General features: G+C 42.1%; 1 protein-coding gene across 1 annotated transcript; it reads left to right on the top strand.

Moving 5' to 3' along the window:
- The first annotated feature begins 96 nt into the window (after positions 1 to 96).
- Positions 97 to 6022, top strand: LOC141767919 (Rieske domain-containing protein). Its single transcript, XM_074635661.1, has 3 exons — positions 97 to 459; positions 1404 to 1519; positions 3488 to 6022. The coding sequence occupies exons 1-3, from the start codon at positions 270 to 272 to the stop codon at positions 3584 to 3586; spliced, it is 405 nt and encodes a 134-aa protein (XP_074491762.1). The 5' UTR covers positions 97 to 269; the 3' UTR covers positions 3587 to 6022.
- The last annotated feature ends 12885 nt before the right edge of the window (positions 6023 to 18907 follow it).

Below are 18907 nucleotides of genomic sequence, written 5' to 3' on the forward strand. Positions count from 1 at the left end.
AGCTGCATGTAGTGTGAATGGAGAGCAGCCGTGGTGGAGCACACAGCAGCGCGCCTGCCTCGGTGTGACGGCGTCACGGCTCTCTGGCTGCAGGCTGCAGACACAGCAGCAGCCCGGATGGATGAATGGTGGCTCTGACCGTCCTTTCCTTTCCTCTCTCTCTCGGCCTTAATGGCTAATGTGGAATATTTTCACCGAGCGAACAGAAGCCAAATGCGGGAAAAAGCAGCACCGTAGTAGCGCAAATTAGAAACCCAGCTCGTTCTTTAATGGCTTCTGGCTCGGGAGATGAAGAGGGAAACACGGAAGGCGCTTCATGGAGGCTCATAGGCCCGACAGCGGCGCTCTCCAAGCAGCGCTGCCGCCTCATGCACTCCCCTCTCGGCCGCGACTCGGACGTCTGCCTCTTCTACGTGAAGGGGGAGTTCTTCGCCATGGATGCTCGCTGCGCACATAAAGGTAAAACATCAACATATATTCTCTTATGTTAACCCTTTAGCTCTCTCTAAAGACATAATAATGCATCCTATTTTTTATAAATGTAAAATAATAAGTGGAGGAGAGGATGTGTGTTATTAAAGGTTCCTCTGCTGTCTTTTTCAGTTTCTCACCATGTTATGCCTCACAGTATTATCACATTTTCCTAGAACATGGGGCGGCAACCTTTTCTATCAAAAGAGCCATTTCAGGCAAAAAAGAAATCTGTCTGGAGCCACAAAACATTTGATCATTGTGATGATGGTAACACAGTTTATAGTCCAAGTATATAGTATATATAAGTCTAATGCAGTGAGGGCCAAAGTGCAAATGTACTACAGAGTATTAGGGCCACATTGAGGGAAAAAACATCTGAGATTTACAGAATAAAGTCATAATGTTACGAGAAAAAAGGTCACAATATTATGAGAATAAAGTCATAACTTAACGAGAAATAAAGTCGTAATATTCAAGAAAAAAAGTCATATTACGAGAATAAAGTCATAACTTTACAAGAAAAAAAGTCATATGACGAGAATAAAGTCATAACTTTACGAGAAAAAAGTCATATTACGAGAATAAAGTCATAACTTTACGAGAAAAAAATAAAATAACACGTAAAATTACTACTTTATAATATTATGACTTTATTCTCAAAATCTCAGATTTACTTTTTTTCCTCAGTGTGGCTCTAATACTCCGTCGTACCATAGACCTACAACAATGATAAATAAAAATGTAAACAAAGAACAGTTATTCATTTCCATTTCTAAAAATCCACAAGGAGCCACTGGAGAGGAGCTAAAGAGCCGCATGTGGCTCCGGAGCTGCAGGTTGCTGACCCATGTCCTAGAAGGAAGACAGCACAAATCATTTGTTTTGAGAGGAATAAACTGTGATTAACAATGTCCTGTTGTATGTCCCAGGTGGTCCTCTGTGTGAGGGGGACATCGAGGAGGCTGATGGGGTCCTGCAGGTCTTCTGTCCCTGGCACGACTATGACTTTAACCTCAGGACCGGCAAGTCAGGGACCTCCTTACAGGTCAGAGGTTAAATATGTCCTTACTCTATTATTTTCTCCCACAAAACAGCTGAATGTCTTTACAAATACATAATATCAAATATAGTAGTGAAAAACTAGGGCTGTCAATCGATTAAAATATTTAATCGCACATTTTTATCTGTTCAAAATGTACCTTAAAGGGAGATTTGTCAAGTATTTAACACTCTTATCAACATGGGAGTTGGCAAATATGCTGCTTAATGCAAATGTATGTATATATTTATTATTGGAAATCAATTAACAACACAAAACAATGACAAATGTTGTCCAGAAACCCTCACAGGTACTGCATTTAGCATAAGAATATGCTCAAATCATAACATGGCAAACTGCAGCCCAACAGGCAACAACAGCTGTCAGTGTGTCAGTGTGCTGACTTGACTATGACTTGCCCCAAACTGCATGTGATTATCATAAAGTGGGCATGTCTGTAAAGGGGAGACTCGTGGGTACCCATAGAACCCATTTTCATTCACATATCTTGAGATCAGAGGTCAAGGGACCCCTTTGAATATGGCCATGCCAGTTTTTCCTTGCCAAAATTGAGCATAAGTTTGGAGCTTAATTTAACCTCTGTTTTCTAGTTTCATATAATACCAGCATCGTCACTCTAGCTTTAAAACTGAGCCCGCTACAACCTAGAAATCGCAAGTCGCCTTGATGCATTAAAGAAATTAGTGGCGTTGAAACAAATTTGCGTTAACACGTTATTATTACGTTAACTTTGACAGCCTTATGAAAAACATTAATAAAAGTTGCCCAATATATCATCATTAAGTACTTATAATATGTGTCAATCCTCCAAATACATGATTGTGAAAACTTCATTGTATCTCCAGCTGCACTTGCTGACTGCACCTGGGCGTTGACGTGAACATTTTGCAGTGATCTGTAGACAAATCATCCACCTCTATTAGACTTAGGAAGTTGCACTGATTGACACGGCATGACACATCACAGCTCATGAGTCAGAGTTAAGATTATGTTCCCCTATTTGTTCTTGTTATGTTGTTTGGATGCAATGAACAGTCCAAACAAGAGCTTCACTTTCCATAAACATCTCGTCCTCTTTTCCATTCATCATTTTTTTATAAACTATTGTTTCTATCGTGGGCTACATCACAAAAACAAAAGAGTTTTTCACAGGAGGGTTTGCTACATTTTCAACCAGTGAAAAATGACATTAAATACACTTTTTTATGTATTTTTCAATCTGGTCTCTATTTTCCCATGTTTTTGTGTCTAAGGGACTAATGGGGACAACAATTTTTTAAATTGGTCCAGTATTGATGGAGAACGCTGCAGACGACAGCTGCTAAACAAGCTGTAATGTAATCGCTTGGGGCAACTCCTCACCGTCAATGTGCGTTCACTAAAAGTGCTTATTTTTACCACCGACAGGATCAGATTGTTATTATAAGTGTCTGACAATATTATGGAAAGAACCCTACAGAGAAATAAAATGTATTTCTTTACCTTTCGCTTGATCCAAACTCTGACAACACCGGCACTCCTCTCTCTACCATTGTCTCTTCTGGCAACAAGTCACATGACACAATAACAAACAGAAAGCGAAAGGTAAAAAGAACATTTTATTTCTCTGTAGGTACCTTTCTATAATATTGTCAGACACTTATAATAACAATCTGAGCATGTCAGTGGCAAAGACAAGCACTTTTAGTAGACGTAAACTGACGGTGCCAGGTTGCCCCAAATGATTACATTACAGCTTGTTTAGCGGCTGCCGTCTGCAGCGTTCGCCCTCAATACTGGAACATTTTCAAAAATTGTTGTCCCTATTAGTCACTTAGACACAAAAACATGGGAAAATAAGATTGAAAAATACTAAAGTTCCCCTTTAAGGTGCTGTATGAGTTCACAGTAGCTCATGATGCCGTGTTTCTTCCAGTTCTTATGTGTCTGTTTCCTTTGTTTTGATTTTTACAGCAACGAGTGTATGAAGTCAAGCTGGAGGACGGCAACGTGTACGTGAAACACGCCAGTCGTCTCTCCTTGGAGCCTTTTCCTGCGGAAAAGAAGAGTTGAACAACCTCAGCGCTACACAGCCTCGTCCTCCAGCCCTTCCTGAGGTCTATTTTTAAAACTCGTTCCACAAACTCAAGCCATCTGAAACATTCCTAAGCCTTATCTGACATTTTCACAGACCGCTTCTACTTTGATTGCTGTGAACTCTGGACGATATCTAGAGGATTGTCTGAAGAGGACATGACATCATGAAATTGTTTCAGAGATTTTCTTCCTGCCATTCCGGGTAGAGACTCGTCATCACAGACACTGACCTTGATAACATACCAGACAGTAGCAAATATGCAACATGTTTTAAGGATTCCTGAAGATAATAATATTATTATTTCTGATGGAAATATTACAGTCTATCTATTGCAAGTCTTGTTTCACCTGTATTGCTGGTAATTTCTGTTTTGGTGTACAGATTATCCCAAATATTATCTCTAATTTTAAGATACTATGAGGAACTTTAATTTTTGTGTTGATTTTGGTGGTCCCTGTGGATAAAAGCGGTAGTGTTTCCGAGCACCAGAGTCCCTTTAGAACACCCCTTATTTTACTGCAGCAGGGTCTGACAGTCTGCCCCGCGCCGTCCTGGTTCTGGTTCTCCCATGCCTCCCTTCCCTCCAGTGGGCCCAGAAATATGGCCTTAGCCTCCAGCAGTGTGATGTCGGTATTGACTCCCAGCGTGGCAGTGAGGCAAAGCTCTGCTCCTGGCTGGAGGAGGAGCCGCTGCTGCCAGAGCTCCGACTGCAGGTCAAAGGCGGCAGCGAAGCCCGATCTGGGTCGCTGGTGAATCTAAATCGTTTTGTCTGATTTTTTTGGAGAATCGGACCCGATGACAAGCATTAAGAATAACTATATAGAAATATTCTCGCTGATTTGACTTATGTAGGTCATATAGAGGCGTCAGTATGACCTTGATACTGTTTCTTAACCAGTTAAAAGCTCCTTACAGTAACTTTTAATTCCAAATGATTATTTGCTTAATTGCAATGAGGGGATGAATTCACATGCAGCCCTAAATGACGCCTTTGTGTCATGTTCGAGGTAATAAGAGTAGTTACAATATATGCAACATGCAGTATTAATCTAGTGATTTGTAAGTGCAGTTCAAATGGACAACATGCACACAATTAATAGTACAGATGAGTGAAAAACAACATGTAGATTCTGATTATCAGTTATGTGTGTTGGTAATTTTGACGTCACAACTGACTGCAGGTGTATTTCAATAAGTAATACAGTAATACATTTATGAGTATAAAGCTTCCACTCACTTCAGTGGAAGAATTTGTAGAATCATGAAACAGCTGAAGCGTGATGACAGTTCCTTTCAGCAGCTAATATCTAATTAAACGAAACAGTCTCCTGGTCATTACTACCAATAAGACTTCCATGTCTTTAACAAGCGTTACCAGAGGTCTTAAACCCGCCGACGAGCGGTCACACTTGCTGAGTTGTGGCCTTTGGACACATTTAGACATTTATTCCAGTGATGTCACGCAACAGAAACTCCCTTTCAGGAATTGTACTTCTGGACATTTTCTTTCAATCCAAATAGAGTTCCAGCACGTAGGACACACATGAAGGGCACTGCAATTAGTATTGGTGGCAGTCCCGGTGTTTAGACGTCTCCATCAGTGTTTCTCTCCGTTCTGGCTCGTGCACAGACACGTTTGTCCGTTACTGACGCAATGGGACTCAAAAAGAAATGGGTAGTGAGGCGCCGGAGGAAGGTTCACGACCTTAAATGCACCATTGACTCAAGAAAAATGTGTTTTTCTAGCTTTATGTGTGTGTGCACTGATTCGAGTGTGTTTTCTTTATTTCTTAGTGGTAAGGGCAGTCACTCACTAGCTCAATCTTCTGGCGGAGGCACAGAGCCCAGTCACGGAGGTGTCAGTGACAGTGTGGCTCGGCGCTCTCATTTTCCTCCCCGCTGTGATCCCCGCTGGGCAACTTTATTACAACAATAATTCCACTGGCTAAAAATGTCTGTTGTGTGCACCAGAGATTTTTCTCTGTGCTTTATAACTCATCACCTGCAGGTTGAAAAATGGGCATACACAAATGGAGATGTAGCTATTTTGTGTCGATAGAAAAGTGAACATTGTTCAGGATGCTGCACAGGTTACGAGTGGTTTCCTTTATTTTTTATATCTGGATGTTACATCCCGTGAGTCTCTCTGAGAAAACTAGCAATCATGTCAGCCTGTTGCTATATGTTTCTTTAAAGTTATTTCATGTGCTCTGCTAATTTTAATGCATTTTGCTTCTTGTTTATGTTAAAACTGCCTGCAGACTGCACACTGCAACTTTACGCACATTTAATTTCAACTACCTATCACATGTACTGTAAACTCTTGTTTTGTTTGTTGTAAACTTTATTTATTGTTGTGACTGAACGTTTTATCTGTATTGTTTAATTCATAATTAAATTATTGTATCTTTGCAACGCTGTGATATATGGTGCCTTCAAGTGAAACTCGTGAGATCGTGTTTACAACATTTTTATGTAGACAAATATATTTTTAAATATATATTAGGGCTGTCAGTCGATTGAAATATTTAATCGCATGATTGTCCATAGTTAATTGTGACTTATTGCAAATTAATCATACATTTTTTATCTATTCAAAATGTAACTTAAAGGGAGATTTGCCAAGTATTTAATACTCTTATCAACATGGGAGAGGGCAAATATGCTGCTTTATGCAAATGTATGTATATATTTATTATTGGAAATCATTTAACAACACAAAACAATGACAAATATTGTTCAGAAACCCTCACAAGTACCGCATTTAGCATAAAAGAATATGCTCAAATCATAACATGGCAAACTTTTGCCCAAAACTGCATGTGATTATCATAAAGTGGGCATGTCTGTAAAGGGGAGACTCGTGGGTACCCATAGAACCCATTTTCATTCACATATCTTGAGGTCAGAGGTCAAGGGACGCCTTTGAAAATGGCCATGACAGTTTTTCCTTGCCACAATTTAGCATAAGTTTGGAGCGTTATTTCCTTCCTATCTATATTCTGAAGTTTTTTGCAGAGGGGTTTGTTCATTTATCACTCATAGCTGGATTTGCAGAACATTTTAATCCTAAAAACATGGTGATTGAACAATGGATATTTTTATGGCTGTTGACAGTATGTTCTGATTTATGGAGTGAGACAAAGAGATATCCAACATTCCCTCTGTAAAAAAACATTTCACTAATATGTCAACAAAATGAAACAAGAATTTTGGACCTGACTTCATCCAATGTTCAGATTTCTGTTGTGGAAATCAGAGTCGGCTCTAGTCATTTTGGTGCCTTAGGCAACATTTGGATTTGGATTGATATCTATTAGTTACATTTTTTTTTTAAATATATATAATAGGGACTGCTGTCCATAAATAAGCTTCAAGTTTCACTAAGATTGGACCCAGACAAACCTGTTCTGTTCTTACATTAGAGTCTGTGACACTGTTTTGTGTTCAGACAGACGAGGCTTTCTTGAGAACACTATTGGACTTGTTCCCTCAGTGTGTGGTGGTGAATGTGGAACATTACTTTTTATGTACTGTGCAAATAGTTCAAAACCATTTCTTAATTATCAGTTATAAAGCCTGCTATTGTTCTTACATGGCAGACTCCATACTGTACTGTACGCTGCTCCAGACAGGTATTTGGCTGATTTCTTCAGGTTTCCACTGTGCAGGTTTTAAACATTATTACAACTTTGTGAGCCAGTGTTTTAGTTGTTGAGTGTGCATGTCAACTGCGTGATGTCGTCACCAAAAATAAAAGTATGTCAGTCGGCAGTATTTTATCAGATAAAAATTGATAGAACAGATAAAACGTAACCTCAGAGAGATAAAAAACAGCAGCTGCTGTCAGTCACTATAATCTTTTATATTTGTGAATAAGTCCATCTGTCTAAGATCAAATGACTCGTAATCATCAGCTGTGTATAACACTGACCTTTCCAGTAGCATTGAAGTTGCGATTTTTTTGCCACCTACAAATTTTTCCAATTTCAAAAAACAAAAATACACAAATGATCTGTATTCCCTCAACTTTTATTCACTTTGTCTCCATCGCTTTTATTGGGCCAGTAATAATGCCGCTGGCAGTTTAGCCTCGCAGTAATGTGAGTTACTGTCTAGACGGGAGTGATGCATAACAGAGGCCGCTTGTTCTGATTCCTGACTTTGAGAAACTGACTCATGTAAGGCGGCCGCAGCGTGAAAACGTGTCGTTGGGAAGGAAGAAAGAAGAATGTGTACTGCGTCTTGTCAGAGAAGTTGGATCTCGGCGAGAGTCAAATCACTGAAGAATAAGGAGAGCCAGTGTAAAGAAACCTGAGCTAAGTGACCAAATTCTCAAATATGTTGTGTTCTAACAGCCTCAGCAGATTGACAGGTTATCGTCATTATAACTCACATACGTCTCCATCTGTAGATGTATTAAGTGTGAACGCTGAAGCCACATAATAAAGACTTCTACATGCCAACAGTTTGGATTCAAATCTAAATATTATGGACTAGCATGTCATGTAATAGTATTGTGGTAATCTTTGCGTGAGATTTCTCATTGTCAGCATCACTGCTTTGACACTTTGGTTCTGCATTGCTCAGCAGATACTTTGGTTATTTTGTGCTAAATCCAAAGGAGGACCAAATTAGCTTTATTAAAAGTAAACAATTTACGACTGTCAGTTAACTACAGCGAGCGGAAATCAGCCAGAATAAAACCCAAATAACCAGCAGCAGTAAAACACAGCTGGGAATATTTTGGGCGTGCTGATTAGCTGAATTTAGGCGAAAAGTGAAGTCAATGCTGAAGATCCTTACACTTGCATTCTTTCTAATAGCCAGCAAGGGGCGACTCCTCTGGTTGCAAAAAGAAGTCTGATTGTATAAAAGTCTATGAGAAAATGATTCTACTTCTCACTTGATTTATTACCTCAGTAAACATTGTAAACATGAGTTTATGGCCTCAACCGCTAGTTTCAAGTCTTCTTCAATACAGCATGATGTTCATTTAGTAGACTATGGTCCCATTTAGAGTCAAATAGACCATAAAGCAGGGTATGCTTTAGGGCCAGCCTGTTGGTTTCATTCCCAGGGCATCAAATACTGACACTTTGTCACAACGTTTGATACCATCGAACGAAGCACCCTTTAGCACCAGAATGTGACGGACCAGGCTTTCCATTAATTACAATGTAAACCCATCCGCGTGAGTATTAAAGGCTCAGGGAAAATGCTGTGGTGGTCTTTCATCCAGGAGGCCGCTGTTAGTGTCCCGTGCATTAAGTTTCACTTTCACTTTACAATCAGTTGTTCGTTCGTGTTGTGTGTTCATAACGGGAAGTCACATTTTCACTGTACAAACATAATAACTTTAAGCCCAACCATGTGTTTTTTTTCCTAAACCGAAATGAAGTGGTTTTGTTGCCTAAACCTAAGCAAGTGTTTTGTTTCATTCATAACATTAAGCATGTGTTTACTGCAACCGAAAAGTGACGCCGAGGGGTCTGACAGAGCGTCAGAATGAGACAAGATGGGATGAGAATGTGTTGTTAGGGCGTGGCTACCTTGTGATTGACAGGTCGTTACCACAGCGTAGTCCGGTCTGGGAGTTTTCGTCTTACAACTTTTGGTCACCTGTAAACGTCTTATTCAGCGTTCAGTTGTACTTAGCTCCACCCTCTCGTGTCATTTATGGTTGCAAAAAAACAAGATGGTGACGGCCAAAATGCCAAACTCGAGGCTTCAAAACGGCAGTCCACAAACCAATAGGTGACGTTATGGTGACTACGTCCACTTCTTATATACAGTCTAGGCTTGAATTATGCAGCCTCCACTAACACAGCAGGGTTTGATTAGAAAATCACCAAGGTGTTTATTTTCAACAATGCAGCCAAGTATTACTAATTAGAGGTCCAGAGGTTATAAAATGGGAGTATTTCAGCCAAAAATCTGTGCAGTGAAATGGGCATGTCTGCAGCTTTGAGGTGCCACTGACAAACTGACAGTCGTTACCAACAGCTCTGCTTTGGCACGCTGAAAGGTGAGAAAACTGCAAGGCACACGCTGTGAATCAAATTAAATGAGCTCCAAATGATTTGAGTTTCTTAGAGAGAAAAAAAAAGTAATTACAGACATCAAAATGATGTATTGTGGAAAATTTGAATCAGTTGGCTGGATGGGATTCGTAAACAAAGGTGCAGACAGGGAGAGACGGGCCAAAATGAGGATAGCACTGTCCATAAATTTCTTTGACTTCTCATTGCAGAACTTCGACTACTGGACAGCGTAACTATTTGTATGAGGCAAAATTTGGTGTAGAGAAGGTCTGGCTCGGATGAGATATTAGACTGTGAGTGGAGCCCAAACTCATCCATCATTAGCTTCATCTTGTCCACAACCCAGCGAACCACCCTCGAATGTCTCCCAACTCATCTGCCAAGGACGGATGGAAAACAAACTCTCCAGTCAACGTGGTTTTTATTAGCTAAGCAAATATTTCAGCCAAGCTCAAAACACCGCTACCTGCTTGCTTTGCCTCTCGTTCCAGTAGATCTTGTCAATCAAGCGCTTCTCGCTTCATGAACCGATATGAGGACAGTGTGATTTAAAGCTCCCACGAGGAGCTCAAGCGAGGATAACACTGTTGTTTGCTCCTCTGTAACTGAGGGAAGTGAATAACCATGTCATCATGTCACTTCAAATGCAAATCCAGACTCAGTTTTTGATGTTTAGTGGACAGGAAACTGAACCCACAACTGACTCCTGGACCCAGTCCCAGTGCCTGCCCTCACAGACCTGCATTCACAATAAGCCCCGAGGCTCTGTGCGGTCCCACTGTGAAAACGATAAGCGGTCAACGGCCCTTTAATAAACGTTTGAGTTCTTTATGCACACTTTATATAAGTCTGCAACACTGCTGACTTTGCTTTAGGGAATTACCCACAATTCATAGCATTTGGATGTAAAAAATAGGGATAACAGGACAAATTTAGTCGCGTACTCAGGTGACACAGATATCCCTTTTCCCCAGGTAACACATGAATAAGTGCTCTTATTCCAGTCTGCATTTCTGCAGACTTTGCCTGAGGGAATTACCCTCATAGCTTTGAGATGTTAAATAAAGTGTAACCAGGGGAAGCCCGGAGGAGTTTAAAAAAAGGAAAAAAAGAGGATGGCACATGGATGTTCAGTCTGGCATATTTTGGCTTCACTTTTGTACTGTGGGAGGAAGTGGAGACGCGTCGTCCATCTATATATATATACAGTGTGTGGTGCAACCTAACAGTGAACAGCAGGTTTGCCTGCATGCACTAAACAACTATGAAGGTAATAAAGAAGACAGACTATGAGCCCATGCAGAGCCTGTACATGCAAGCAGTCATGAAACAAGCAACAAAAATCATTGCAGACTCTCAACAACTCCTCTTCTATGAATACAAACCTCCTCCACCAGGAAGAAGACTCTGCGTGCCAACGTGCAAATCAAACCGCTTGAAGCTATCGATTGCTCCAGCCTCCATCAAGCTGCTGAACTCAAACACTAAATCTTACTGCAATAGAGCAATATGCAGTAAATACACAAGCATTTTAGCGCTTTAACTCTATACGGGTTCTTTTTGTAAACTTTCATGTCGTCAACGTCAAATGTCTCTTCTGTTTTAAGATGTTTTCATGTTGTTGTTTTTTTTTTATGTAAAGCAACGTTTTTTTCCTTTGTCTCATTCATGCATGTTTAGTGTTTCCTGTTTTATTTTGTTACTCATCTCTCCTCTCGTTTCAGATCACTTCACTTCCTGCCTTTCGGTGTTTTCCTGCCCTGATTAGCTTCACCTGTCCCTCATTAGCCCTGCAGTCACCAGACCTCCTGCTCACCTGTTCCCACTTCCACATTAGTCACTATTCATACAAGCCCAGTTCAGTTCTTCATTGTTGTTATCTGTTGTTCTGTTGTGTGTTTTCCTGTCACCTGTTTGCCTGGAACCTGCCTGCTGGACCTTCTGCCTATTTTTACTCTTGCCACCTGTCAGCTGAATCTACAATAAATCACATAAGTAATCGTGCTGCCTCCTCAACTCTCTGCATTTGGGTCCCTGTTTGAGTATTCCCTCCACCTTGACAGTGCCTGAGACAAATTTCCCCTTGGGGACAATACATTTTACTCTAATATAAGATAACTGGCTGCTGGTGGTAGCTCCATATTACCATACTGACATGAGTGGTATTAATCGTCTCATTAAACTCTCACTTATTCCTTTAACCAGAGTTTGAAGAGTTTCAGTGCTTAGGGCTTCGGTTGACATGAGGTCTGGGCCTCCTACTGCAGCAGGACTGCCGCCCCCCCCAAAAATAATAATATCAGGTCCTAAGAGAGGGAGAGAAAACTGATTAAGGTCAACCACAGTCCAAACCAAGCCTTAAGTCCAGGGGGTGGACAATACAATAAAAACACCAAATAATAAGAAAACAGCCTAAACTCTCTTTTGAGGAAACCACACAGATCCTGAAATAAGTGCGGCGGGATATATTGGATCATTTGTCAAGAAGGAAATCCTCCAGTTCTGTGAGGAAAAGGACGGAAGCAACTCTCTCTATGCTCCCGCTCTCATAAAGGTTCAAGCATGTTTAAAAGGGGACATATCATGCTCATTTCCAGGTTCATACTTGTGTTTGGGGTTTCTACTAGAACGTTTACATGCTTTAATGTTCAAAAAACACTTAATTTTTTCTCATAATGTCTGTCTGAATGTACCTGTATTCACCCTCTGTCTGAAAACCTCCTGAAAAAGCCTGATTGTCTGCTCTGATTGGCTTGTGAGAAAAATATGGTGCACCTTTGCAAAGGTAGTTCTCAAGCTGTGGGTGGAGATACTCAGATGGGGGGCGGTATATTATGAGCCTGCATGTGACATAGGAAGGGGAGTTTGTGGGTTGGTAAATACCAAAATGTATGTTCTAGGACTGTCAAAGTTAATGCCATAATAACGCATTAATGCAAATTCGTTTTAACGCCACTAATTTCTTTAACGCAGTAACGCAACTTGCTATTTTTAGGTTGTAGTGGGCTCAGGAATCCATTAGTACCAACCATGTCATACTAGTTTGTCGTGAAGGAGGCTAATTAACGCTGCAACCTTGCACTACATTTTGGTGAGGAAAAGCTGGCATGGCCATTTTCAAAGGGGTCCATTGACCTGTGACTGAAAATGGGTTCTATGGGTACCCACGAGTCTCCCCTTTACAGACATGCCCACTTTATGATAATCACATGCAGTTTGGGGCAAGTCATAGTCAAGTCAGCACACTGACACACTGACAGCTGTTGTTGCCTGTTGGGCTTGAGTTTGCCATGTTATGATTTGAGCATATTTTTTATGCTAAATGCAGTACCAGTGAGGGTTTCTGGACAATATTTGTCATTGTTTTGTGTTGTTAATTGATTTCAAATAACAAATATAAACATACATTTGCATAAAGCAAGCATATTTTCCCACTCCCATGTTGAGAAGAGTATTAAATACTTGACAAATCTCCCTTTTAAGGTTTATTTTGAACAGATTAAAAAAATGTGTGATAATTTGCGATTTATTCTCGATTAAATATTTGAGGGTTGGGTCATGACCGAAAGAACGAGGTCGCGGGTGCAAGCGGCCGAAATGGGTTTCCTCAGGAGGGTGGCTGGCGTCTCCCTTAGAGATAGGGTAAGAAGCTCAGTCATCCGTGAGGGACTCGGAGTAGAGTCCTTGCTCCTTTGCGTCGAAAGGAGCCAGTTGAGGTGGTTCGGGCATCTAGCACGGATGCCTCCTGGGCGCCTCCCTTGGGAGGTGTTCCAGGCACGACCAGCTGGGAGGAGACCACGGGGAAGACCCAGGACTAGATGGAGAGATTATATCTCTACTCTGGCCTGGGAACGCCTCGGGATCCCCCAGTCAGAGCTGGTTAATGTGGCCCGGGAAAGGGAAGTTTGGGGTCCCCTGCTGGAGCTGTTGCCCCCGCGACCCGATCCCGGATAAGCGGTTGAAGATGGATGGATGGATGGATGGATAAATATTTGAATCAATTGACAGCCCTAGTATGTTCACAAGCACTGAAAATGTGAGTTTTTCATAATATGTCCCCTTTAAGGACCTGACAGACCAAGCCGATGGTCGGCTGTCTGACAGTTTTTGGGCTGTCGGTGAGCATTTTTTCGGCCTAGTTTTTGCGGTTTGTCTCGCATCGTCGGCTCTAGTCTGCCCGTGTCAGAGGCTTTTCGGCCGATTCAGCATGTGTGTCTGGACTTTTCAGTCTGGTTATTGGGGACGCCTTGGAAGGATCTTGTTCTTAATGGTGTCCATGAGACCACTCTTTGATTTGTGTAGCGGTGTTTATGGGCGCATCAGGATTTCTGTAACACCGGATTGGGGTTCAGGAACAGTGTTTGCACCACCCGGACTTGTAAAATAGTTTCATTCCTATCCTTATTATATGACCATGCAGAGCAATAATCCGATGTAATGACATGAGATGGCTGCTCACACCATTACGGAGCCGCAGTATTAAACTGTTGGCAGCAGTCGACGCAGACTGGAGGCATCCTTTGGCTTTTTCCAAACATAAAGCTGCCTCAGCGAAGGAAAAAAAGGTGTACAACGAGATGACTCATCTGACCAGATTTTGGTCTCAATTACAGAAACTTGCAGAAAACAGGACGAGCAGACCTCTTGCTGCTAATTGGCAATCAGCTTAATATGTGACATCTGTGCAGCCTGACCCTTATTATCGTGTTTCTGCTACTTCAAGGTCGGCCGTTCTTTATGTGCTGCGATGCCTTTCCCTGCCTCTACTATTCGAGATTATATACGTGGATCAGAATGCAAATAGAAATGAAGAACATCGCCTTTGAAACGTTGATTAATGACCTTGTTTGCTTCGCTTGAGATTGGAGTTTTATCACATCGCTGTGATCGATGGTGCTGAAATGCAACACGGACACTTCCTTCTTTCTACTCTGTCCACATTTTCAGTCTGCTTTCTAAATGCGTCAACGTGCATCTCTCTACAAACTTACTTTGACGTCCTTAATGTTCCTTAACAATGCCATTCTTCATGTTTTTAAAGGTTAGTGCTGACATTTCGCTGTTATCCTAGAAATGCAATCTGACAGGATGAATGTGATCTGAAGTGATGTTATGGAGCATAATTCCCTTACGTGTAATATGAAGTAGTGTTCTGACTGTGGGGGACAGAGAACAAGATTCAGACCAATTTTCCAAATGGCATCGCTCAGTAAGGTGCACCTCATTTGACCTGCAAGCATCTCAAACCTCCGAATGTTTTTCTCCAACCAATTTGTCGAGGGAAGACATTGCTTAATTGTACCCGTGAAACGGTGAGGGCATGACATCGAGCCACTGAGTCACTCTCTGTAAAGTCTGCCCCCACCTCCACTGCATGCATGTCTGCAGGAGAGATCAGACTATGCTACATTCCTTCCCTCATGTCCTCCGTCCTGATTATATCCAGACACAATACGCCTTGTTCCTCAAGATTCCCAGCTTAGCAGACAGACTGTTAGTGGAGGTAGCGTCTGAATAGTGAAGAGGGAGTTCATCATCTGAAAAAGCAGATGTGTAGTTGTCATGACGAGCCCCTATGATGATGGTTTTATGTTGCGCCACGTGCTGTTGGATTGCGATGACATATTGTGTTGATTGGAGGAAATAGGATCAGGTATATGCGGTTAGTGGTGCATTGTGTAGTGTTCAGGAATCCCAGAATCAGTTCATGGTATGAGGCTAAATGGTGATACTGATAATGATACTTCATGATTTTGTGTTGACTTTTGCGGTCCCTGTGGATAAAAGCGGTAGTGTTTCCAAGCAGTCCCTTTAGAAAACCTCTCATTTTACTGCAGCAGGGTTTTACAGTCTGACCCTGCCAGTTGTGCTTCTGGTTCTCCCGTGCCTCCCTTCCCTCCAAAAGGCCCAGCAATACGGCCTTGGCCTCCAGCAGCGTGGTGTTGGTGTTAACTCCCAGCGGGGACTGGCGTAGCAACGAGGCAGAGTTCTGCTCCTGGCCGGAGGAGGAGCCGCAGCTGCCGGGTGCGGAGCTCTCCGCCTCCCGCCAGAGCTCCGACTGCAGGTCGAAGGCGGCAGTGAAGCCAGATCTGGGTCTGACCACCATGGGTTGGTCGCTGCCGGAGGCCCAGCTGGAGCTGAAGGAGTTTCTGGTGAACCGCCATGATTTTGTCTGATTTCGCCAGAATCTGACCTGATGACAGGCATCAAGAATAACTCTATAGCAATTGCCAACTTCTCGCTGATAGTCTCGTTGGCTTATGCAGGTCATACAGAGGCATCAGTATTAAACTGAGACTGTTATTGAGACTCATAACCAGTTAAAAGTTCCTCATAGTAACTTTAAAGGAACAGTATGTAGGATCTGGCGGTATCTAGCGGTGAGGTTGCAGATTACAACTTCTCCCGTGTACCAAGCATGTAGGATTGCTACGGTGGCTGACGCGAAACCACGAACCGCTCTCTCTAGAGCCAGTTGTTGTAAGAGTAGAGTGCTTAGAGTCTGTGTGTACGTGGGAAGTGAGCGGTGAAGCTATCGACTCCGGCCCGAGCAGGAACCGTTAACAGTTTGTTGTCCATTCCAGGCTACTGTTGAAACATAGCGGTGCAACATGGCGGACGTCATGAAGAGAGGACCCGCTCCCTGTGCAGATATAAACGGCTCATTCTAAGATAACGAAACCACAACAACTCTTATTTTCAGGTGATTATACACTAAAGAAAACACACGTATTAATATTATATTCCATTTCTACCAATAGATCCCTCTAAATGCTACACACTGGTCCTTTGTGTTGAGGTTGTAAGGCCTCTGCATACATAGTTGAGCTGTATAATGTAAGATATGGTGTTTAAGCAACATCTGGCCAGCATGCATGAGACATTTTCTTAGTGCTTTCCTTACTTCATAAAACCTGCTACTTGATACAGGAATTTACTAATTAGCAGTAAACAGAAAGTACCACGGAGGCTGATTGGGATGTCATTAGTTTTGTAGCTATTTGCTCATAAATAAAAAGAAATGGATAAAGTCAAGCTTTGACCAGTTGGTCATGGTGGATGAGTCATTAGTTATTAGTGTTCATTCTGGGCACCGTGGATATCTGTAACGAATTTAAGAAATCCAGCAAATAATTACGGATATATTTCACTCAAAAGCAGAAATGTCAAGCTCATGGTAGCGCTAGAGGGAAAGTCACCCGAGTCATTAGGAGTCAGCTTCTGTGGATCATAGTTTCCTGTATAAAATTTCACGGCTTGTTTAGAGTTGTTTAGATATTAAGTCTGGACCAAAGTGGTGCATGGCTAATGAGAAATAAGGGCCACCCGGTTGGTCTCAAGAGAGAGAGGGAAAGAGAGGGCAATAAACAGATTTTATTTCTTTTCCTTTTTCACTTCATCTACATTTGCTAGTTGCTTTAATTCCAAATCCCGTTTTTTATTACTTTTTTGTGTGTATTCACTGCAGTCACTTTATGTACCTTATGCTGTCAGACTATTTACATGCTTCGGCAATATAAATTTGAACAAAATGTTGAGAATTTTGAATTCAACAAGCACAGATAAACAACGAAAACACGTATTTCATCCATGAAGCCAAAAATGAAAACATGCAGATAGAGAGAGAGAGACAAGCTCACAAACCTGCGTAAATCTTTAAAAATAAAAATAGAACACACACCTCACCATGATCAGCAGTTTCTCCACTATACAGGACGCAGTGTTCAACTCACAGGCCTATAATCAATTGACCCCTCCCCCCCGCCCCCCCCAGTCTGCAGACGTCTTCTCACCAGACCTTCTGAAATACATCAAGCTCCTCCACACCGACATATTATTCATATCCAGCCCCGAGGCACACAGAGACCAGCAACTTAAACAATCATTTTGGCTCCACCAGGCCAACAACCCGTAATTTGTTTCGCCTTGAGAACTACTTTATGAGGGCAGTTGCCAATTCAGCCTGATGAAATAAAAATAAAAATGACCACAACATGTGTGTCTTTGTCTGCACAGAACACATCTGACACCGTAAACTCTGCCGCAGTGGTTCCCAACCTGGGGTCCGGGCCCCTCTTAAGGGTGCGCCAAAGATCACAGGGGGTGCGCCAGGATTTGTCTGCTCTGAGGTTGTTAAAATTAGATTTGCACAGCTATAACTAAAATCATAGTTTGTTTCATGTAAATATCATAACAACAGCTTGAATATCCGCGGTCCTCGGTCTTCTGGTTTCCCTTTTTGATTGAAGAATGCAGACTACCGCCACCTGCTGGTGTGGAGAATTATTTCCTCTCACGCAGGTGCAGAACGTACGTGCTAACTGGCCGTTAGCTGTCGTCTTTGCGGTGTGTTCGAGTGCAACTTTTGGCCAAGACAAAGGCGACGTGACGTGACTCCACTGATGGCCTTCGTCGCCGCTAGTTCTGTGATGTCGGCTTGGTGTGTCTGGGTCTTTAGATGCAAGTAGGGGGTCTTCAAGTAAAATAGGTTGGGAACCACAGCTCTACTGCACTCTTACCAGAGATGGCAGATCATAAAGGAGGTGACATGAAATACATGATGCATAAATTCAGGTGTATTAAAAAATATTGGTAGCTTGGGCCCCATGACGGAGAGGAAAACAGTTGTTGGAACATTGCATTGTAAAGTGGCCCATGGAGACGTGTTAAGCCTGTTCCCGTCTGTTGACCGACTGCTGCTGCTGCTGCAGATTCCATCCCCGGCTCAAACTACAGGTCTTTCTTCTCAAGGATACCTCAAGCCTCGCTGACCTGCACGTGTCCCGTAACAGCGCTCTTAAAGGGGCAGGCTGGACTCCCCGGTCCTCGCAAAACCAAGAGAATGCATTTTATGAAAGAATATTACAGTCTGGAACAAGTTAGATCAGAGACTGGATAATGGCTCTCTCACAGAGCAGACAACAATCTAACTCGTGTGCGTGTCCCTTTGTTTTATTGGAGACAGATTATAAAACAGTCCATTTTGTGAGACATACCTCCCAGGCTGTAAGCTTCTGAGACGTATACCTCTCCATAGTTTTTCTTCTTAGGAGATCAACAGAAGCAATCAGAGTAAATTCAGCCTAAATTACATCCTAGCATCAATAGATGTAACATGTTTCATGGTGGAATTAACCAGAGGAGATGTAAAAGATCACTAAAACAACACCAACCTAGACATGTCCATGAATCTCATGTTTAAGCTGGTCTCACTGAATGTAAGGATTTAAGAAAAGAAAGCTCAGCTCCATA

The sequence above is a fragment of the Sebastes fasciatus genome, chromosome 5 (genome assembly GCF_043250625.1).
Source record: "Sebastes fasciatus isolate fSebFas1 chromosome 5, fSebFas1.pri, whole genome shotgun sequence".
In the NCBI taxonomy this organism is placed as follows: domain Eukaryota; kingdom Metazoa; phylum Chordata; class Actinopteri; order Perciformes; family Sebastidae; genus Sebastes; species Sebastes fasciatus.